This window comes from Drosophila innubila (genome assembly GCF_004354385.1).
Source record: "Drosophila innubila isolate TH190305 chromosome 2R unlocalized genomic scaffold, UK_Dinn_1.0 1_C_2R, whole genome shotgun sequence".
NCBI classification, from domain to species: domain Eukaryota; kingdom Metazoa; phylum Arthropoda; class Insecta; order Diptera; family Drosophilidae; genus Drosophila; species Drosophila innubila.
In genome coordinates, this window is record NW_022995374.1 from 4,785,970 (window position 1) to 4,810,833 (window position 24,864).

A 24,864-nucleotide genomic window follows, 5' to 3' on the forward strand; every position below is an offset into this window, starting at 1 on the left:
AAATTACGTATACGTTATGTAGGGTATATACATTTCGTTGTTTTGTTGACGCATTCCTTTGGCTTTTGTTGTTTAAATGCAAATTGCGAGTGTTGAAATTGAAATTCAAGTCACCGGCCAAACGCAACTTTCACGGCAACGTGTGGCAAGTAGGCCGTCACAACGTCACAGTGCCGCATCGTTAATGATTACTCACAGCGTCGGTGACACAGTTCGGCATGATTAAGACTAAACCAACAGCAAGACTAACAATAAAAATAATAATAATAAGAAAAATGCGAGTGAGCACCTCAAAGACTCATCAATAAGATTGATGAGTTTGGTTTCGAGTTCGATTGTGATTTCAGTCTCGTTTTGACTCCTAGAGTTTGGCTCAAGTTGAACCCAACAGGTTGGTTAAAATGGAGATCGCTTTGTGGTCAGCGAAGTCAACTTGACATTGACCCAATGCCAAAGACGGATTCCACACACGTCTACAACATTTTGCTCAGCTAATTTGCCAAACACTCGAAATGGTTTTGTTGCTGTTGTTGTTGTTGCAAATATTTGCTTTCATTGCTTTGTTGTATACTTTTAATTTGCCTCTTTTTGGGCATTCAGCAATTTGCTCGTCATTTTGCGGTTAAAGTGTTTTTTTTCTATATATTTTTTTGTATAATATATTTCATTTTATTATTACATTTTGCTGCGGGTCTCGACCTTGCAGAGCAACAACATTTAATTAAGAAAATCTTTGCACATGTTAATGAATAATTCATAAATTGCAGTTGGCGCTGCTCGCAGTTGGAGGAGCAACAGTTGCTGCCACCGCAGCAGCCACAACAAAGCCAAAGAGCGATGTCAAGTCCAAAACTGAACCAGCAATTCCATCCACCAAGAAGCCCACAACAGGCGCTAAAGCAACCACAACGACAACAACACGTCAGTCGAAGGCTCTGAAAGCTGTGCCCGGCGAGAATCGTGGCAAACGGACGCTCTACGACTTTGGCAATGCGGGCTATCTGTATCCGGAGGTGGCAAGTCGCCGGGCCGGCTACGTGGATAACTATTATACACAGTCGGGCTACTACAATGGTCAGCAGGCCATAGGTAAGACTGGGATGCACTTGCTCGACTCTTGACTTATTCAGCTTAAATTTCAGCTCAATATCCGGGCAGCTTTGGCGGTGGCTATGCGCCATATCCGCAGTATCTGGAGGCGCCGGAGCCCATCATTGAGATCATCATCAAGGATGCGAATGAAACGCTTGCCGAGGAGCCAGTGCAGCCGACGGTGACCAAGAAGCAGAAGAAGAAGAAGGAGAAGGTGCATGTATTCTATGTGAACTACAAGAAGGATCAGAACAACAAGCTGCATCTGGAGTCGCCAATTGCCTCCTTAAACAATGATGACAACGACGAGCCCGAAGAGGAGGAGGAGGAAGAGGAGATTGTACAGTATCCAGTGACACCATTGCCACCACTCAAATCCACCACACTGCGCACCATCATCCATCCCGACTCGGAGAAGTATCACAGCAACAGTGGCATCCATGTGTCCTTTGGTGCCGAGAACAAACATCAAACGGGACACATTCTGGAGGAGCACGATGCCGAGAGCATTCAACGTCAGGTGGTGGCTCTGCCTTTGACCAACACACGTGCCGACTATGGACGCGAGAGCAGCTTTGCTCGTGGCCACGCCTCCAACTTGTTGTACAGCAGCAGCAACGCCTATCAGTCAGCGCAGCAGCAGCAAGCGCCGCAGCAATTGCACTTTTCCCATCAGCAACAGTTGCCAGCGCAGCACAGCAGCAACTACTTTAGGCTGCCAGCTAGCAAGCCACCACAGCAATCCCAACCACAGCAGCAGCACCAACAATTACAGTACTATCAAAAGCCGCAGCAGCAGCCGCAGCAACAACAGCAGCAGCAACATGTTGCACGTCCCAGCATTACACAGCAACAATTGCCTTCGACTTCATCGCAGACCATCTTCAACAAGTTGGTGCAACAATCACAGTTCTATGTCAATCACAATCAGCAATATGCGACGCAGCCACAGCAACAGCAACAGCAATATCAGAAGCCACCTCATAAACAGGTGCAGGTGCCATTCTTTCCAACCATTCCACCAAAATCGCCAGAGTTGCCATCGCGTCCAAGTCTAGCGCCATATCAGCCCATCAAGTTCCGTCCAACGCCCGCGCCAACAGCACAAACGAAGCCATTGCAGCTGCCGCTGCAACATCAACAACAACAGCAATATCAAAGTGCAACTCAGTCGCATTCCAAGCCGCAGCCTTATCAGTTTATCAGACAGCCACAGTTTGTGCAACAGCCGCAATTTATTGTGCACTCACCGACGCCAGCAACCGACTACTATGCACAGCAGCAACATCAGCAATCGCAGCAATCGCAGCAGCAACACAAGTATTCCTCGCCAGCACTCAGCTACTTTGACATTAAACCCTCCAAGGAGACGGAGCTGCTCAAGTCCATACCCAAGTATGAGCAACATATCACCGAAACAGTGCAGAATCAGCCATCCCAGCAGCAACATCAGCTGTCACTGCAGCAATTTGCCTACAGCAACACTCGCAACGAGGTGATACATGATGTACCTGCTCCCAATCTGGCACCAGCAGCTGTTAGTGTGGCTCAACCTCAAGCACAGCCCATTACTGGACATTACATTACCGCCAGCTCAGCCCACATCTCCCAGCAACAACAGCAGCAGCAACAACAGCAGCAATCTCATTACAACAATTATCCTAGTGAGTCGCCGCCTGTTTATGCCGAGTCCACACATGGACAGAAGGTAATGGTGGTCACACCGGTGCCACCTTCCGCCAGCTATGCCACATACCAGCAATATCCACAGGGCAACACTGAGCACGTGATTCAGGTGCATCCTCAGGCCCAGCAGCCGAGACAGAGTCCAGCTGGAGCACAGTTCAATGCCGCTGCACCGGGTGACAATTCACCCTTCAGTGTGTCCACCTATCACTCGGATGTGTTCAAGGAGCTGCAGCAGCGACAGCAACAAGAGAAACCCCAACAACAACAGCAACAGCAACAACAGCCACCAACTAACTATGTTACTCCCATTAAACCAGCAGCAGCTGCAGTCTCTGCCTCTGCCCCATCCTCTCCAGCTCCTTTGCCAACTGCTGCGCCCAAGCCCAATGGCAAGGCATCCCAAACATTGCTCCAGCTGCCCGACGAGGTGCCCGATGATCTCCGCCAGCAACTGCTCTCCTCTGGCATTCTGAACAACGCGGACATTTCAATCCTGGACTATGACAAGCAGGGTGACATTGCACTGGAGAATCTGCCAGCGGAGCATCTGCAGCATTTCTATGGTGCCGGCGGCGGAGCTCAAATTGCCGAGACAAACAAGGTGCTGACCGTGGTGAAACCCAACGGCGACAAAGTAGCGCTCAGCGAGAAGCAAATTGATCGCGTCAAGCAGTCAAATTCCCTGCCCCAAAAGCAGAATCTGGACGTGAAAGTGGTGCGCTATGATGCAGCCCAGGGACAGAGTGTGAGTGAGAAATACGTGCGCACAGACGCCACTGTGGTGACACCTGTCGAGTTGGCCGATCGCCAGCAATACAATCGCTATCTGCCGCTGAAGATCAATGGCGCACAGTTCCCCATACCCGACACTGAGGAGCTGCTGGGCAAGAAGATCGTCAGTGTTGTGGTACTAGCTCCTGTCGAGGCACAAACACAGTCACAGTCAATTGAGGCACGCAGCAGCGTCGACAGCAGAGAGGTCAAGTTCCTGGGTGGCGAGCTGGTCAAGACGCTGGTCAAGAAGCCCACCAAGGACAACTTCAAGCGTTGGCTGGAGAAGGAGGCACGCACGGATATCGAGCTGCAGTCGGTGGTGCTGCTAGTGACCAAGTAAGTAACATTCCGAAGCACTCTGAAATTTGTTTTCCATATTTGAAACAAGTCGGAAAGGCTATAGTGGAGATCCCGACCATAGCGCTTATTTCAATATATATAAAAGTACCTCATAGAAATTACTGTCAAAAAAAGTACTGCATACTTTTGGGTGCTTGTATTGCCTTAATTATTAGTAACTTTGGTTAGCTATTACTGGCGTTCTATTTGTCCGATTTTGCTGTCATTAAGTGGGATAATAGATAATCTTAATAGATAACGGAAATTGTCATAAAAACCGAATTATCTTAAAAACTGTGGTTGTGATAGTCTCTGAGATCTAGGCGCAAACACGGACGGACGGACAGACGTACGGACGAACGGACAGAAGGACAGACGAACAGAAGGATTTACACACATGGTTATATCGACTCGGCTGTTGATGCTGATCAAGAATATATATACTTTATAGGGTCGGAGATGCCTCCTTCTCCCTGTTACATACATTTAAAAGAACACAATATTTTATTTTTTTTTTATTTTATTTATTTATGCACGACTAAAAGCAGTCGGCAAAGAAAAAATTACCAAGTATAAAAATTAAGTTAAAGATTAAAAATACAAATACAATTAAAAATAAATTATGAACTGTAAAGAAAAAAATTAAAATTAGATCTGGGGTAAGCAAAAATTATAAATGATCCAACATTTGTTGCTAGGATTGGGGAAAACCCAGAAAAACCCAATCAGATCAATTATACCTCTTTATTTATTTTTTAAGTAACTTTTATCGAGATTTAAATCGAGAAAAACTTTCTTATGCTGATAAAAATATTTCTTAATAATGAAAAGTATTATAAACAACCATTTCTTAAATTTAGTGCAATTGTATATTATTTTTTTTTTTGAGTGTAGTGCGATGATAACAGCAAATTTATCTTTAATCCTTTGCAGATCCAGCGATACGGCAGAGCAGGAAATCTTCATGTACGACATTGCCACGGGCAACGTCAACAAACTGAATGGAGAACTGTCCAGCACCTTTGTAAATGTCGCTGAGGAGAATGCGAGCAGCGAGGATTTGGAGCATGCAGCCACATTGGATCCTAGTTCGCTGGAGTCCATGATGCATTTGCGTCGCAGATGAAGTAATCGCCGTAAATCACCACATGCCATTTAGATACTCGACCTATAAACCTTTTCCTGCGCTATAAATCTACTTCTTTCACATTTCCCTTCCCCTCCCATTGAGCGCACATTTTCACAAGGAAAAGAGGAAAAACCATACACATATGGAAGGAAACTTTCATTGATTGTATTCCTTTTCGTAGTATTTCAAATGTTGTAAATATTCTGATGATTATTGTAATTTAAGTTAATTTACGTGAACAATAAAAACAAATTTAAATGAAATTCAAATGTCAACTGTAAAACTTAACATTGTGTTAACAGTGGGTTGTTGTCTGCGCTTAGTTGAGCTTAAAGCTTCACATAAAGTTTGCCTCTGTCTGGCCGAGAGTTAAGCTTTAGTCTAAGAGCTGGTTTCTCATTGTAATGCTTGTAGACTCAGCACAATCGGGCCAACGACACATTTAGGCCAAGGTTAGCTGCCACAAGAAGATTAATCCACACTTGCGTGAGTGTGTGTGTGTGTGCTTGTGATTCGATAGCAGGACAAGATTTTGAGTAGCCAACAACAACGGCATTCACTAATCATGTGCGCATACGTGACCTATCAAAGTTGGTCGGAATGGGCCTTTGGATTGCGCGGCTGCTGGACGACGTGACTGAAGACCATGCAAAGAGCACGCATCAATACTTCGCTTAAGCAGCTTGCGCTCTTCGAAGACGCACCTTGCTCTCTTACTTACTTACGCTCGCGCTCTTTAGTTCAGTCTCTTTTGACAGTTGCTTGACTTGTTCGGTTTACACTTTTGGGCATGGCTCTTTACGCATGTGTGTATGCATGTATGTATGTAATTATGTAGGTATGTGTGCAAGTGTAAGTGCAACAAGTCGCAGTTAGCGTCTATAATTACATGGCGTTTATTTTTAGCGACAACAACAACAGCAGCTTGTGGCTAGACAACAACAACCGCAACAACAACTACAACATCCAAAAAAGTCGATAGCAAACAACTTAAAAATGCAGCGCATAAATGAGGCCTGTTTTATGTAGCTGTTGTTGTTATTTTCTTTATTGCCGTCCACAAACTGAACTTACCGGCTATAACATTGTTATTGTTGCCGTGACGAGCGATGTTGTCGTTGCCGGATCGAGTCAACAACAGCATGAAAAAAATAACATACGTGCATTCACATACACAAACACACACGATTGCAAATGTGTACATTTGTGCATATGTATGTTCACTGTAAATGCAAGTGTAAAAGTGAGGTCTTCTCCCTTATGCAATGTTCGATCGTTTTCAAGTTTCGCTTTTAATTTTATTCGCCTGTTGCCAGGTGCCAATTTGAAGCAGTAAAAATAAAACAAGAAGAATAAGAAGAGTGACAGATGAAGAGAGATAACATTCATGAGTAATTAGTTAAGGTTATTTTGAAATTATCATAACTTCATCAAAATATTAGAAAAGTAAACAAAACTATATATGTATGTACATATCTCTTTGTTTGTATAAAACTTTAAATTTTGAATTTAGCCACAAAATTTAGTACTATTTCGGATAATTTTTGTTCAAAACTCGTTTTTCAACTTGAATTTTTTTGTCTGTGGCTATTTTTAAAAAGCTTAATTAGCGACAACATCAAATTATCACTTTTCTTATAAACGGTTGAGTCTATTTTTGTCAAATAGTATTACACATGACAGTCTATGAATTATTTCAGTTGTGTTTGCTTAATGAACGTAAATGCGTAATTGAATTTACATAAATCAATTGTATAATTGCATGAAATTAAATCTTACACTTCAATTAATACGTATTCGTAATAAAAAGTTGATAAAGCTTCTGATAAAAAAGTGAGTAAATTCCATTTGTGCTCTTGCTATTCCCTCAAGACATGCGATATGTTTGTAATGTACAAATATACATACATATGTACACTCATATGGACTTATCTATGTGTGTGTGCGCACAAGCATATAGTACACATGTTGTTTGAACTGTTTTCGATTTCTTACAACGCCTTTCGCTGTAATTTTCGTATTCTGCTTCCCACGAATTCCTTTTTTTTCATCTGTTTCCTTGAGCTTTTTTTTGACTCGTTTTAAAATTGGGTTACAGAGCCCAAGACCAAAGCCCCAAGCCAGAAACAGAGAAAAAAAGAAGAACAAAAAGTAAATAAAAATGCAAAAATCCGCTTGACGCCCGTAAGCTCCATGAGTCAGAATTGTTGCACTGATTGCTAAAGCAGAAGTCGTCGTGTTGTTGCTGGAGGTGGTACACTACGGCGTAGGTGGTGGATAAAAAGAAGGAGAAGATTCAGCCTGGTCTTTATTTGTGTGCAAAAGATTTCGATTTCTCCTTTTTGTTTTGCTTCTCTGCTTGTGTCTGCTTTGTTAGCTGATTTGTAACGTTACAGTTGTCTGTCAGTCTGCCATGCCGTGCGAGAGTGTTATTGTTGTTGCATGTGAGTTGTTTACGAGCAGCTTTGCTCAATTTAAGAGAGCTCGTATTCAAGCGAAGAGCAAGCTTAAAACAGCTAAGCTTAGTGTTCGTCTTGGAAGTAAGGCGACAGTGATACCGGCTTTTGAGCAATTAAAAGTCTAAATGTTATTTGAAACTCTTTTTGTCTGTTTGTTTTAACATTACATAATTGTAGTAAAAATGCTGCTGCAAATCAATTCGATATATATATAAAATAATAATCAAAAAGTAAAGCAGCGACTTCCCGTTTAGTGAGAACAGAACCAAAAAAGAGCTAGTTTTAGCGGGAGCGAAGTTGAGCTGGCAGCACTGACGAATCGAATCGATCGCGAAGCATCGTCGTCTGGCATCGCTGTAAGCTGCGCTCAGTTCGATTCGATCATTCGTCGCAGCAAGTTCAACTCGTCATCGGGCTCCCCCACAGCGTAGTTGAGAGTCGAGAGTCGAGGGTGGCTCAGAGCTTGGCCCAGTCTCAGTCTCAGATTCAGATCTAAAAAGGGCGCGCGAGTGCATTAGCATTAAAACATAAAGCATTTGTACTGAATATTTTTATCCCCTACGTGTTTGCGTTAATTAATGTGTAGAATTGTGAGTGCGGAATCGAACTAGTCGGATTATGCAATTGGCTTTTTGCCGAGTGAAAAGTCAAACTGTGTTTTGTAATGCGCCAAAGAAAACGAAAATTCAAATAAAAGCGAAGCTGCTTTAAAACTACAAGGAAACCACAATCTACGGCACTAAAAAGCCGTTTAAATACGAAAAACAAAAACAGATAAATCAAAAAAATACAAATAAATAAAAAGTAACTGAAACTTAAGACATCTAGACAAAAAAATGGCGGCTTGTACGAATGCGACTGCGACGAACTTTTGCTGCGTACGCCAGCAACAACGTCGACGCTGCGTTGGCGTCGGCGTCGGCGTCGGCGCCAGCACAACCACAGGCATTGGCAAAAATGTCATTTTGCAAATTTATTACGCCTGTGCGCTCATCGCCCTCCTGTCCGCCAGTGTTGTCATTGTGGAGAGTGCGACGGTTTTCGGTTAGTCGATTTATTGATAAGCTATTAACTTAAGACGATCAATAAGCATGTTTCAGTTTACTTAAGCTCTCTCCTTCTCTCCGTATTCGGATACTTCCCCAACAGTCGTTACTTTCATTTTATTATTTGTTGAATACATAACATTGAAAATAATATTTCACAATCTTCTATTTAATTGAATTTTTTATCTCACTATTATATTTCAAGTTGTCTTTCAACTATATTCTTAGCTGTTTCTGTTAATCTCCTATTGTGAATGATGTGAACCACTGTCATTTGGTTTCTTATTTGTATTTGTTGTTTTGCGACAGTTTGGGAACGTGAACCGTAAACCGGTTGCTCTCTACGAATCTCTCGGATCTTTTCTTTGCACATGGTTTTAAATACTTTATTTACTTATACATTTTGTTTTATTTATCATTTGGTCAAGCGAGTTATTAATAATGTGCTTAATGTTTTGGCAGCTGTTGAAAAACTTTATTTCTTTAATGTGAATTATTTAAAGAGGCCTAGACGTAATAACAATAAAGTCAAGTAAATAAATGCGGAAGCAACAAGAATGAAACAAAATACACAGCTAAAGACATGTGAAAATTGTAATAGCAAAATAAAAAGTAATTAAGTATTGTACGTAATGAGATAAAGAAACAACAAGAAACTGAATTTAAAGAAATAAGAGAACAAAAAGCTATGGCAGCCACAGGGAACGAACTTGAAGTCGAACTCGACCTCATTGTCATTGAAATACAGTTACGCCGCGAAGTTGGCGCCGCACAGAACAAAGGCAAAGTCAGAGGCAGAGGCAGCGGCAGAGGCAGCAATGTCATGAAGTTACCGTTTCACCTTTTCCTTTTCCTTTCCTTTTCCCTTTTCCATTTCTCATTTCCCTAACCGATTGCAACGCTGTCTGTTAACAAGCGAAGCTTTTAACGTTGTTCCGTTCAACTTTTAACATTATTTCATTGTTCCATTTGGGAACTATGACAATTACATTACAATTAACTGAAATTTAATTATGATGGCCAAGTTAAGCTTTACACACTATGTAAAATGTAGATAAAAACCAAAAAAAATGCTTGATACACAGTTCTTAATAAAAAACATGCATAAATATTCATACATACATGTGTACACATGCGAACCGGTTACTGAATCAATTTGCGTTTCCAAAAAAAAAAGAACAAAACAACAACAACACACACACACACATACTGAAACACAACATCAATATGTTGCCAAGCAGCTAGAACTTTTTTGTTGCTGCTCCCAAAGAGCAAAAAAATAAAAGAAGTCGTCGCACCTCAGCGGACGCCTAAAAGCTTTTGATCTGTTGATGTCATAAGAGTTCAATTAGAGTTCACCACGCCCACCCGTTTGCCGCCTCCTTTTTGCCACTTCTCGTCTCAATGCAATGACCAGACAAAAGTGTTTCAAACTTTTTGCTCACCAAAAAAAAAAAAGAGAAAACACAAACAAAAGAGTTTGCGAGAGTGAGATGGCAGAGATAACTTTATGTATAGGCGATAGCTTTTTTCTGCTGTATCAAGATGTGCAGAGCGTCAACAAGCGCTCAATTAAAATGCAAATTGACCGTTATCTAACTTGGCATTCCGCTCTCTTTTGCGCTCTCGCGCTCAAAATGGCGACACTTGAGGATGCTGTTACTGTTTTTGTTCTTGTGGTTGTTGTTGTACACAGAAAAAGAAAATCTAGGTATTCTAGGCTAAAATCAGTCCTTAACGGTGTTAAAAGCTTGGTAAACTCGGATTTTTTAAAACTGAGTACGAAATACTTAATTGAAGCAACGTTTTTGTTTTGACTCTAAGTAATTATCTTGATTTACGAGCTTTTGTAAGACTTTTTTTTTAGACAGATTCGGTTTTTTGGCTATTTTAATTTAAGATCGTTGCCATTTTATCCGCATATTGTCTTAATTTAGCAATAATATTTTAAATACATACTGATAAAATACATGCCAAAGTTAAGAATCTTAAACTTGTATTTTAGAATGCTTTTTTTTCGGTGTAGCTACGCCCAACGCCCACCAGCCACAGTATCTACGACTAAATTGGTCCAAACTATTTTGGCCAGCAGATATATATACACACACACACACCCATACACACACAAGTTTTATACAAGCACTTACTTTGTTGGTAATTTTTTGCTAATTGCTAAAATGGCCGCCTTGATTTATGTATGCGACCGTTAGAAGGCAGCAGGCGAGTCCAAGTGGAGTGCACTTATAAATGTGTGTATGTGTGTGTATGTGTGTATATATATGTGTGGAGTCATGTTGAACCGGCTCGGTCACGCTGCTGTTGGCAAACTGAGACTTACAACCAGCAACAGCAACAGTTGCCGTTAGGCTGTCTGCAATCATGTTGTTGCTGTTGCACGCAAGCAGCAATGGCAACGGCAACAGCAACAGCTACAGCGACAACGACAGCAACGTCAACAACAACAACAACGATAACAACAGCAAACTAGAATCAGTTAAAGCTGAATGCATGTCAAGTTCTTTGCTGTTGCTGCTGTTGTCTTGTTTATAGTACAATTTATTTTATTTAGTTAGTTGATGCTGTGCAAAACAAACAGACATACAAAGAGACAACAACAGCGACAACAACAACAACCACATATGCGCTTGACCCATAAGCAAAATTGGCCAACAGGAATTCTAGCGCTGTTGTCCAGTGTAAACGATTGTGTGTGTGTGTTTGTAGCATCTGATGAGTTGGGACTGCGGGATGCGGTGCATGCCACTTAACCCTTGCAGTTCTGACTTTGATAGTTGACCTAATTTTCAGTTGGTAAATAAAAACAAAAACAAAACTACACTTGTCGTTTTTTGTGCGTCAAGTGTTACACTTCCCTCTCTCTCTCACTCTCTCTCACTCTCTCTCACTCTCTCTCATTCTATCTTTCTCTGCGCTCAAGTGCAAGTGTGTTTGTGTTGTGTTGTGTAATTTTTTAACAACAACTTTTTCATTTTGAGTGCGTTTTTTTGTATGCTTCTACGCAACTGTACGTAATTATGATGAGTGAGTTGCACGCAGCCACTTGCAGCATGGAGCATGCCACAGCATGTGTAATGCCCAACACAGGCACAGGCCCAGCCACTCAAAACAGATGCTTGACAATCTGCACCCAGGAGAGACTTGGCTTAACACATGAGCGAACAGGCAAACCCCAAAAAATACTGAAAACTCAAAGCCCAAAACTCAAAATGCAAACAAAACCAAAACAAAGCAGAGCAAAGCAACTGCCAACGGTCAAGAGAGAGCTGAATACCCCCCTTTCCCCCCAGCTAAAGTGCACTCACCACACACTCATTTTGTGTGTGTGTGTGAGTACACTCGTTAGTTGTGTGTGTGTGAGTGTGCACTCATTATAGGCACCTGTAGATCAACATTGACTGCCCTTCAGCTCAGTTTTGTCGAGCCCTTTTCAAGTGACCGTCACACACACACACAAAAACACTCACACACACACTTACTTTGTTATGGCCAGAGTACACTCACACACACTCACACACACACACCACACACTCGCATACAATTTACAATTGTTGAAATTACTGAAAACGCGGCTCAGTAATCAAGTTATATGATGCTGCTGTTGCCTGTTTCTGTTTCTGACCTTCTTCAACAAGACAAACAAGCTAAAAGGTAAATACGCCAACACAAATTGAAATGTTGTAGTTTGTTTATTTATTTACAACATTTACATTTGCATAGATTTTCATAGATACTCGCCGCATGCAAATTAGAAACCATAAATGAGAAACTCTGGAAATGTGAAATTCTATTCCCGAATTAAATAGTTGGTACTTGTAACTTTTTGATTTTCCACTTGTGCTGCGTTCTGCTTTCGAAGCACTACAAAATAAAAAAAAATAAAAAAAGAGAAAAATATAGAAATAGACATAGACATTTAAACTAACAATTCATGTTCATGCTCTAGAAATTGAGACAAATTATGAACGGCACATTTATGTTGAAAAATCAAGTGAAATTACAGCCCTTTCTTTGCTTGGTTCGCTGCTCTCCCAACCCACTGTTAACCTCAGTTGGGAATACCCAGCTCCCGTCCACCTTTTCCCTTCTCTTCTCCCACCCTTTCTTCAGCCTCATCAACCTTAATGCGTCTCTCGTCTGTCGCTGCAGTCAAGCACAACACTCATTTAACTTGTTATACGATTAAATACATATATAATGTGTGTGTGTGTGTGTGGTTGTGTGTGTGCCTTTAACCCAATTAGCTAAAGCTGTAACTGAAGCTAGAGTTCAGTGGCATAAGCCTCGACTTTTATAGCTGTCCGTCAGTCAGCCGACAAACACACACACAAACAACCACAAAAAAGATACTAAACCTCATTGTGTTTTTTGGTGCTAATGGATTAAAGTTATGGCTTATAGGTCAATTTATCAGTCAGTCAGCGGTTTAATGTCAGCATAAATATAATAGTTATTACAAAAAAAAGTAATACATCAATTTGATTACTATTTGAACTTTTTCAATCAATTAATATAGGCCAACAGGTTGCCGAAAGAGGTCAATAAAATTCTTTAATTTTTATTAATTGCACGCTCTCTATAAAATTGATGTCAGGTGAGGCTATCAAACTATAGATGTGATGTGATTATAATTTGTATATCTTACATAAAAAAATTTATCTTAAATGACGCTTTCATCTGCTTTTTAAGCCTTTAATTAAAGAATTATGAGTTGTGTAATTACAAATAAAATTGAACACAAAACTGTTAATTGAACAATTGCCAATGATAATCTGTAAATATATATTTACAATTATTGCAATTATAACTATTTTTCTGTTGTATTTATAAAGTAGCTTTCGCTTGTATTGACATATATTTCTAATTACACTCTTAAACATAATTGCAACACACTCAAATTATGCACAGTAACAAATGTTATGCGCTATTAATATTATGTTATGTTATGTGTTGAACAATTAAAAGCATAAATGCATTTTTAAGTGCAGTTTTAGGAGCTATTCCAAACATTTGAGCACTTTATTAAAGTGCAGCACGTGTCAGCAACTTGGCTATTAATGTCAAGTTCGAAATGAGAATTACCCAGTAAAACCCGGAGCAACGTGTTCCGCCAAGCAATTCCTTCTGGCAACCTTATGATTCATGCAAAATGAGTAGTATATGTCTTGACAGGGTGCTAAGAGAGCTCAAAAAAGCCTTGCAATAGGAGTACGTTGCATTTGCTGACTTTGGAAGGCTAAACGCCAGGTCTTTCAAAACGTTCGCTGCTCTGCTATGTATTTTGACACGCCCTCGCCTTCGCAAAGACAGGCACAAACTCTGTTAACCACCACGAAAGAGCGGACATAGCATAACTAGCGCAATTTTTACAGTTTTTTCTTTATGTTTTTTTCATTCTTTTGTGCATGATCTTCATATACTTGTAATTTTTCTATCGCAAAAAAGAAGAAGCTGCCGTCGAGTGCGCACGTGTTTGCAAAGTGATTTTGAAATATGAAAACTTGGAAAAATATTATTTTTACATTGTGTAAGTACAAAAATATAGTAATTTCTTTTGCATTTATACATTGCATTTATTTATTTATATTTATATTATAATATTTTATTTATTTATTTAGGAGCCGTCAAATATATGACTTATGTATGTATTAATACGTAAAAATGCGTTGTTCGACTTTATATTGAAATGTAAGTACGAGTAGATACTATTTTATGTAATACAGAGTTTAATTCTTAAAGTAATTAATTTTTTTTCATTTCTTAAAGTGTGGATGCACACGCAAAACCAAGCCGACGCCTTTGGAATAGAAAAAACCGAACCAAGACGAGACAACGCACTGGGGGGAATATATACTATTTATAGATTTAAATATAAATATTTTCATTATGTTATTATTTATATATCACATTTGTCTAAGCAAATATATATGAATTTTCAATATTTATTGTGTTTTAATGAACGTTGCTTATCCACTCCAAAGCAATGCCTTTTGGAAGCATTATGTTCGTAGCGAACGCCGCAGGCCTGCTCTACTGCCTTCTACAAGAAGGCCTTCTGCAACGTTGTTCTTGGAAATGGGCGTTGGAAAGGGAAATGGGCGTTAACAGAGCCATAACAGAAGCCCTGCCAAACTACCTTGCAATGCTACCCTTCTTTCAGCGTTTCACCCCTGTATAATAGCGAATGGAAAACGTCAGATTTAGCAACTGCTCTTACGTTACTTAACATGTGGTTTGAAGTTACTTTCGATAGGAGCCAAGTTTTATTGGGTGCTTGCATATAAAGAGAGTAATGCCAATGCAAATTGTTTTTGCAGTCGCGAAGGCGAATAAAATTGTAATGGGCCAAAAAGAGCGGTGGAAATTGCACAACAAGACGACAAGAGAGGACAAGAGAGGACAAGAGAGGACAAGAGAGGACAAGAGAGGACAAGAGATGGCAATGGCATGGTCAAGGAGAGCGGGGGGAGGCAGGGCCTTAATAATAAAATGTTGCAGCAATAATAAGCGCCCACAATGCAGCCACATGTGTGTGTGTGTGCGGGTGTGTGTGTGTGCGGGTGTGTGTGTGTGAGTCAGTGACCCAGAATATAATGCAAAAGTAGTTTTCCTACGGAATATGGCATCGAATGTCGACTGGCGGCACATTGTAAATAAATATTTCATATTTAACAACAACAAAAATAGCAACAATAACAACAAATACAACAACAACAACAGCAAACACAACAATAGCAACAACAGTCATGGAGTGTTGTCTCATGTGTGCTTTATTAATTTAACTAGCATGTGTATCTGTATCTGTATGTGTATTTGTATTTGTATCTGTAATATGTATCTGCAACTGTGTGTGCTTGTATCTTTAACCTCTGCTGCGCAAAGTTCGACTGCGAGTGCAAAATAATTGAGCCGAGACTCTTGAAACTGAACATCAATGGGCTTTTATAGGTATTGCCAGTTATTCAATTATACAATATATCAAATTAATTGAATTTCATACGAGTAATCGCTGAGTACTTAAAACTCATATAAGTCACACTCTATTTTTGAACTATTTTTGTGAGTACAATAGCGATGTTGGTCTTGTCTCTTATTGATTGTTATAACTGTATAGTTTGTGTTGCAAATTAGCAACATTTTGTCAAGTTTTGTGCTCCACTTTAACCGTTTCTCGTTTTCGATTTTCTATTTTCGATTTTCCAGGTGGCATACTGTCGCATCCCACATTCAAGCCACTGTGCAGTGCCCAGCATGAGCATTTCATGGAGAGCGAGGGCAAAGAGTCGAGTCTCATCATTGAACTGAAGCCGGGCACGTATGGAGCCCAGCACAACACCTGCACCCGCATCCTGAGTGCACCGTCCAGCTACGGCTTCATAGTGCGTCTCATTCTGCCCAAGTTGCGACACAATTCCCACACAACCGACACTGATAACGGCAATGGCAACACTCACTCCACATCCACCTTCACCTCCAGTGGCAGCTCCTCTGTTGTCAGCACGATGGGGCCACAGTCACAGTCATCTGGTTCCTCCGCATTGACAGGCATGTCCACGCTGATTGAGAGACTGAATACCACAGTAGCAGCAGCAGGAGGAGTAGCAGCAGCAGGAGTAACAGCAGGAACAGCAGGATTAACCTCAGCCGCAACCATTGTGGGACGCACCTGTCCCCTGAACATTGTAAGTGGAATATTCATTATAGATTCAGATTGAAAATGAGGCCTCGGTAATATTGATTAACATTTAAATGATGTCGTTCATAAACAGCTTTAAGATGCCCTGTAAACAATTTGAATTTCAATGATATGTCGTACTTAAATTAATGAATAGTTGTCAAAAAAAAGTATACTTGACTTTAAGTAATATCTATTTACGCTCTGTAAATAGCTGAATATATTGCGTGTGGAGAATAATTTGTATTTAAGTAAATGAATGAATGAATTAATAACATTAACTAAGATGTATAAATGATTTATTAACATAAAATAGAATATATTTGCGTTTAAATGATAACTTCTACACTGTAAAGTCTACAGAGCATAAGAAAAATTGAATTTTAATTTATTTAATTTACTCAATTAAGAATAAGCAGATAATTTTCAAGCTGAAGAATAGCTCAGTAGTTTTCAAGCTATGAAAAGGATTTAATTAAAGGATATTAATTGAAGCTGAGTACAATAAAATATCTTGAATTGCAACCCGTAACCTTTCTGTTCAGTTAAATAAATATTATCTGAAAAAGAAAGCTATTTACATGGGATCAAACATTCTTATCTCTAAATCCAAGCTTTTAAAACTCATAACAATTTTAAATACATAAATTTCAAACTCTTTGCTTGGCAACAAAAAAACATAATTAAAAGAGTATATTTGTTCTATATATCTAAAAACTAGATTATATGCGCAATATATAAAAATTAATATAAAAGACATTTGATGGTTTGTTATCAGGTTGGGCAAAGGTGTTCATCTGAAGGCTGCAATTAGAGTTGGTTCGACATTTGTTGCACCTTCCCATTTGCTTTTAGCTGACCATCAAATTCATAATTTAGATTTTGACTTTGCTTTGACTGGTGACTGGTGGGTGTGGGTGTTACCATTAGCGTGTGTGCGTGTGTGTGTGAGTGTGTGTGTGTATCTTGGCTGCGCATGCGTGACCGCCGAAAGCTGTGAGAATTGTTGTAGATTGTACACGAATTTAGCATTGAACTAGCTCAAAAGATAAAGATAGAGAGAGCGAGAAGGGGAGTATTAGAGGGAGACAGAGTTATGAGTTCAACAAAGTGACTTCATCAAAGATTCGTGCTATAATTCTAATTTATGTTAAGCCTATGAGCTGATTTTGAAAGGTATTCTACAAACTTCAACTTGACTACGGTATGCCATGGTCGAACACTTTTACCAATTGTCAGTTGGCTAATTGTGACTATTTTTTTTGTGGTTTTTTTGTTGTTGTTTTTTTAGCAAACGACATTGTGTTTTAGTTGTGGTTTTCACATGGCATTTTGACATTTGAAATTGTCGCCAATTACAGTTAATTTCGATGTCAATTGAAAAAGTTCTCTTTATCGCTTAATAGACTGCAACTTGTGTGGTTTTAAGACTGACATTGAACTCATGCTGAATTATAGATAACTTGGCCCGCATCGCAGTTGGCACTTCCAGAATGCGGGACTTGGTTAGACGCCATAGAACAACGAGATATACATATACATATACACTGAAAAAAAAGACGAACTTTTAAAATCAAGAATATTCATCTTAAATATTTTATTCTTAAAATAAGAACATTTTAAGACCATATGTTATTTTTTTCTTAGAATAAAATCTAAATCTATTAATCTAAAAATTTATCTAAAAAATTAAAGTTCTTAAAAAAAGAATGAAAACCTTAAATTGTTAGGAGAGTATAAATATGTGCTCTCTTAATTTAAGAATTTTATGTTCTCGACGCATTTCTTAGACCAAAAATCTTAGTTTTTAGACCAAAATCTGAATTTTAGAACATTTGTTTTATCAGTGTACATATACATATATAAATATGTATATATATACATATATGGTATTCGAATCGCGTGCGATTTGCATAAGCGCGCCCAATTCGAGCCATTTTTGCATTTGGTGCGAGTTCTGAGCTTTTTGTGTATTTGAAACACGTTTGTCTCATTTGGCCAGGAAAACGAAAAGCGACGCAACATTCAAAACACAAAACACAAAACAGACAACACTTTCAGTTGCTGCGATGCCATAAATACTACAGCGACTGACAAACTGACAAATTGACTGACTGACAGACTGACGGACTGAGGAACTGACTGAATGACTGACAGCCAGACGGATTGATGCGAACGTGGACAGTCTCTGGCCATAAAAAACTATCTGCGCGTCGCATATGAGATGGGATTGTTTTTAGCTGTACCTGTATATGTATCTTTATCTGTTTCTGTATCTGTATCTGTCCCTGCACAGGTATAGGTAAAGCTGTAGCTATATAGGCATCTAAAAACTGTATCTGGATATAAATGGGTTTCTTTGTTCGCCATTCACAGAACCTGCATATGCAAATGCAACACTGGGCTACAAATACGAATATATTCGTATACCTATGTATGTGTCACAGTTTGTTAATGATAAACATTATCGCATTCGAGAACCGCATATCGCTATCACAATTACGAGATGCACTTATAAAATAAATACTGATGAGTGCTTATCTAAGTTGTAAACAGCTAACTAACTAGTTTAATTGAATCGACACACCAGATATTAAATCCGACTCTTAATTAACTATTGCTCAACTTCACTCTGATGATGTTTAAGCTCCGTTATTTAAGCTATTAATCTCGGGCCCTTTAAATACGATTAATTACAAGGGTTGACGCTTCGATAATATTCTTAGAATGCCGATCAATAATTATTTAAGCGATAAACAATTTTAAGTGATTCTAAGCTAATCGAACTTCTATTATTCAATTTTAATTACAAATTACGGAATGTTGGTTAGGTTCCGTTTTGGCGATTATTAATACTTGTCGTTGATTTAGAATGGTATTCAGAATTCTTAAATGCAACTGGAAAATTGAAAAATTGGCAAACTTAAATTAACAGTTAGTATCAGATTATCACATTTTAATTTGCTGAAAAAATAAAATAAATTAATACCTATAACTTCCTAGAGAGTATTTTCTAGTCGAGCCATTAAAATTAACTATAAAGAACTTGCTGTGAATATTTAATTGGTTTTTAAGCAAATTGTTACTTTTAGCTTTGCATATTATACTCGTAATATAATATGCATTTATAATTATGAATAGCGTGGAATTTCACTAGCCGTAGTACTTTGCGTAGTACTCCCTGTAGTCGCGCCTTCCTCTTTTTTCCTCTGTATGGGTATTCGCATGTGATACCTAAAACCGCTTTTTGAGCGGCGTATTTTTTCAGCGTAAATATTTAATTTGGCATTATTCTTCTATAAGTTGTTGTTGTTCTTAAATGTCATGCGAAATATCCAAAATGTATTCGCAGTTGATCGTTTATTGTGCACGTTTTGATCTTTATTTATTTAAATAATTTATATCACGTCAGCGCTTTTTGTTTGAGAGCGTGAAAGGATTTGAGTGCTTTTTATTATGCTACTTTTTCTTCTGCTTTTAATCTATTTATTTATTATTATTTAAGTATTTCAGACGCGTAAATTGTTTGGCAAATATTAGAGTAACCTCAACCAATGCGAATTTCATTTGTTTTTTTTGTTTTTATGTTGCAGTTTAGCTCCTTGGATCCGCATACGCCGCAATGGCGCGTGGATCCTTGCCAGCTGGAGGATACGGCTTCGGAAATGGAGGATCCGGTGCGTTTGTTCCATGGACGTGTGCGAATCGTCTGGGAGCATGAACACCATGCGCTAAAGTCCAAGCTGATGATCACGGTGCTGGGCAAGGGGGAGCAGTGCAAGGATGCGAGCAGGCATCAATGCCTGAAAATTGGGTACGAAAAGAGCCTAAATCTTTTACTAATACAGTCAATGATAAAGTAGCTTAAACTGTTAAATATTTGAATGCAGAATGTATCGATATCAAATATCTAGTAAAATCTAGAGGATATTTTTTTTTAAAGAATTTAATAAAATAATTTAAAATTTGAATGCAGAATGAATTAAGAGGCCAAATAATGATCAAAATGACATTCCACTTGAAAATCGGTTCAGTTATGATAAAATTATGACAGTTTGAAGTTGGTCAGACTGCGGATTTAGTCACTTTACAAGTCAAAATTTTTGTTCAATTTCACATGATTTTTTACAAAAAAACGAAAGGTCTCAGAATCAAGTTTAAAGTGTTGTTTTATGCTATTTACGATATAAGGAGTTGATTAAAAGTAAAAACTTGAGATTTAAAATTTTGAATTTTAAAAATTTCAAAGGGGGGACCCTTTGCATTGAAAATCGAAATCGAGGCAAAATATTTTTTTGAACGAAATTAATTAAATTTGAATGCAGAATGAATTTAGAGGCCAAATCAAGACCAAAATGACATTCCGTTTGAAAATCTATTCAGTTTTGATCAAGTTATGACAGTTGGAAGTTGGACAACTCTTTGACCTAGCAACTTTACTACAACCGTAAATAAATAAATAAAATTAATAAAATAGATAAATATAAATTGTACAGATATGTAATATTTTGTTTGCCTTTCAGAGATGAACCCATCTTGTGTATCTCCAAGGAGCTGGCCTGCGATGGCATTCGCCATTGTCCCTATAGCAATGAGTATGATAGCGATGAGGACTATGAGCTATGCTATAAACAACGTCGTCCTGGTGCCATACCACATCCATCGTCCCAGGAAAACGATCTGTTTGAGCAATTCGCACTTGAGGTGCTTCGCAATTTATTCATGCACGATGCGCCAACAGAGCCCGAGGATCTGCCACAGAATAGCAACAACAACAGCAGCAGCTTCAACTCGACAACACAGCTACACAAAGTGCATACCAAAGATATGAAAAAGCCGAGCGGCGATGCCAATGGCTCTCCGAATGCCATTGGAGCGGCAAGTGCGCCGGAGTCGGATGGCAAGGCACAAGATAATGCCACCATGGAGAGCACTGGCAATGGTAACGGGAATGGCAATGGCATTACGGGTGGCAGCGGATTCACGCGTCGCAATTCGACACGGACTGGCATTCACTCGGATCTGTCCAAGTACGGACCATGGGGCTATCTAATGCTCGGCATGCTCCTCTGCGGCGGTGCGCTGCTCATCTGCGGCCTCTGGGGTATGTTCAATTGCACACTCTTGTAGCCCAAGTAAGACATAGACATTTATATTTATGTGAGTTTTTGTTTTCGTTTTTTTTGTTACATTTTTCTTTGCTTATTGCGCATGTTTCACAACTTTGTTGTTGTTGTCTTTTGTATGCGCATCCTTGTCAATGTCTATGTCTATAACTTTGTCTCTGCAATGTCTAACTTTCGCATTACGCCATTAACCACCATGTCATACCCCCGCATTGCCCCCACCACCATCACCACCACCGCGACCAGCAACAGTTTCCTGTTGTCGCTTGAGCTCTCACATTCAATCCATACGTTCACTTGCAGCATCCGCATCCCAGCACGCGGTCAACAACGAGCGCGAGGCGGCGCTGGCCGCCGCCAATGGATCTGGCCAAGATTCAACGAATGCCACATCGCCGCCCAACTACGAAGAGCTGGATCCACCGCCGGCCTACTCGGTGCTTTTTCCCAATCAAAAGGCCGCCAGCACTAATACCCTTAATGCACTGGACGGCGCTGTTGCAAGCACAACAGCAGCTGCAGCAGCAGCAGCAGCAGCAGCAGCAGCGGCAGCGGCGGCGGCAGCAGTAGTTGCAACAACAACCTCAGCAGAGCAACAACAACAACCACAGCAGGAAGAACAACAAGAACAGCCAGGAGAGCAGCCGACGAACTAGCTATAAGCCTGACAAGAAGATCGCCACCATGGCGCATCCTGACAAAGTAGTTTAGGTTTAGGTTCCAACTTCTTTGACTGACTCTGATGCAATTAGTTTAGAAAAACAATGCGATAGTTATAGTTCACATAGCTCATAAGTGTAACTCTATGTTTAATGTTTAGCATTAATGTTAGCTGGTCAACACAATGTACCCAAAAATCAAATGAAAACATAAAAAAAAAAACAAACAAACGTCCAATGTCCAAAAGATTCATGCCAAGCATGACGGCCGAGCTGTAAATCCTATTTTAATCGAATCCAAAACCAATATATTGATTGTAAAAACGACAAATAACAATAACAACAACAACGACAAGTCGCATATTTTTGTATCTTTGTTAATGTAAAATTTAATGTGATATAAATTTAGATCTTAATAAAAACAAAATCTGTACAAGTTTATTTAATTGAGCGAGTTTATTTAATATCTGGCTGGATTATCTTTGATCTACTGGCATTTTCAAGGCTTTACATGAATTGTTAAACGATTTGAACTCGAAATGAATTTTGGGAATCTACTTTAAAATCATATTTATTTGTTTCCCAGTCAATATTAGTAACAAGGCTAACACTAGTTACCATTTAATCAAAAGTAAAGGAGCTGAGATTTTTCTCTTACTTATTATTTTTCTGTACATTTCGTACAGAATCTGTACTACAGATTCATCCCAATAACTTTACGATTAATTTATGTAGCATACTTTGCGGCTGACATTATTTTTAAAAAATTGTAGTTTACTTTTCTGCGCATAGTAAATCTTCTATTCCGTTTAGAAAGCGGCTATTTTGTAAAAAAGTGTAGTCTACTTTTCTGCGCACAGTAAATCTTATATTCCCTGTTTTAAAAGCGAGTGTTTTTCATATTTCATTTTATAAAATTACATATATGTATGAATATTTCCCACTTTAGAGTTGAACTGAAAGATGACGTCAAATTGAATTATCTTAACTATACTAAAGGAATTTTGAGATTTTGGAGACTTGCACATTTTGATCATATTTTAATATATATTGTCGAATAATACCCAGCTGAAAATTGCCATCAGAAATGAAAAGTCAGTTCATATTTTCACATCGAATTTCAACATCATTTTTGTTTTTTATTTCATTTAAATTAAGATTTTGGTCAGAGGTTAGCAGGAAAGGAACATGATGAGGGTGGACAGAGGAGCAGGATGAAGGGTATTAAATTTCACATTTAAATTGCATGTAGTGCTAAATGAGTTAAGTTTGTCATTTCTTTTGCTTTTATTCTAAGTTTATTTACGCTGCGGTTGCTCTAGTTGCGCTTAATTTGTTTATACTGTTTGCAGTTGTTTTATTAGTATTAGTTTTATTTGTTGATATATGTAAGTTGCGTTGATATCTTTTTGTCGGGTTCGCTTAACTATATTATATGCCATGTGTATCGTATCGTATTTTAAATGTATATTTGTTTTTCCTACAATCGTTCTATGTCTGCATTTAAGGAGTCTTTGCCCGCGTACCTACACCGAACACCGATTACTCTATATATATATTTATGCAATTCAAGTTAAGCAATAACAGACAAATACAATATTATGCGATTCTCAATCTCAATCGTAATCGTAATCGTAACTATAGTATAACAATTTTACACACTAAACAAAATGAAGCATAAGGTAAGAGCTGACAGTTCATTACGGTCAATGTTTTCCGCATCCTTTGACCATTCCAAGAAGTGGAACTGTTATCATTACCAGCTTAGTATAAGTTTCGCATTGTTTGTTAATTACTAATTTACTTAATTGCCAACTTCAGCATTTTTGCGTTTCTCCTGTGACAGAGCAAACGTTCTGGTTTTGTTTTCTTTTATTTTCTTTTTATTTTTTTTTGAGATTTGTGTATTATATATATACAATATATATATTTGTATATACTTCATTTAATTACATACTCATAAGATTTGGGCGTTTTCATGTCCATCGACTTCATTCATTTTACACTTGACTTTCATCCTCGCTTAAATATCTAATTCATGTAATATTTAATCTAAATATCATCTATATAGATCGTATCATTAAATGTGTGCTCGATGTGTTCAATGTTTTGGTGCATTAATCTCTCTATTTTGTTTTTTTTTTTGGTTTGTCTGTACTTGTTGTTTGTGTAGAAAATTGGATTACTTATTGAATAATAGGCCATAGGGTTACACTTAGTTTAATAATACACGTCATACAATCTGGGTTTGTCTGTAGTTCAACAACAATGTGGATAGAAAACGTTGTCTAATAAAATGTTTCTAGTTTTTTTTTTTATCATTCTTGTATTTCTTTTTATTTTGCTTCAAAAGTCATTAAAAATAAATTCAAATTCAAAATTGATTGCACAGTTACGTGCTAAAACTGTTTGGTTTGCTTTTTCTTACGGACTACAAATACGATTACGATGCTCGTTACTCGTTATTCGTTACTCGTTACTCGTTACATTTTATTCGCTACTCTTTACTCGCTAGCGTCTAGTTAATAATACTTATGCTCATGTAAAATTGGACGCCAAAAAACAATTAACAAAATTAACGCAAAGCCTTAAATATTTATTCTCAAGTGCGCTCAAAAGTTTAACGCAAATAAATTCACATATTAAGTGCAAGTATGTGTGTGTTTCTGTGTGTGTGTGTGTGTGTATACATATGTATAAGTAAGAGTTCAGCTCATTTGTTTATGTTGTTTTTAGCTTGTTTCATTTCATTTCTTTTGTTTTAATAAATAAGGCCAGTGGATACGCATACATCATAAAAGTACAATCATAATTACGAGTATTCATAGTATTTTCATCTTATATACATACAAATCTAG

General features: G+C 38.5%; 2 protein-coding genes and 1 long non-coding RNA gene across 3 annotated transcripts; all 3 read left to right on the forward strand.

The window, feature by feature from the left end:
* The first annotated feature begins 275 nt into the window (after positions 1–275).
* Positions 276–5,286, forward strand: LOC117785971 (putative mediator of RNA polymerase II transcription subunit 26). The gene is made up of 4 exons (XM_034624272.1): positions 276–281; positions 768–1,089; positions 1,143–3,891; positions 4,828–5,286. The coding sequence occupies exons 1-4, from the start codon at positions 276–278 to the stop codon at positions 5,018–5,020; spliced, it is 3,270 nt and encodes a 1,089-aa protein (XP_034480163.1). The 3' UTR covers positions 5,021–5,286.
* Positions 5,287–7,835: 2,549 nt separating this feature from the next.
* Positions 7,836–22,346, forward strand: LOC117785196. The gene is made up of 5 exons (XM_034623109.1): positions 7,836–8,526; positions 15,750–16,228; positions 19,815–20,035; positions 20,745–21,325; positions 21,651–22,346. Exons 1-5 carry the CDS (start codon positions 8,319–8,321, stop codon positions 22,001–22,003), a joined length of 1,842 nt encoding a protein of 613 aa, XP_034479000.1. The 5' UTR covers positions 7,836–8,318; the 3' UTR covers positions 22,004–22,346.
* Positions 13,960–14,479, forward strand: LOC117785201. Its single transcript, XR_004617489.1, has 3 exons — positions 13,960–14,073; positions 14,165–14,234; positions 14,313–14,479. It is a non-coding gene; the product is annotated as an uncharacterized LOC117785201 (long non-coding RNA).
* Positions 22,347–24,864: the final 2,518 nt, after the last annotated feature.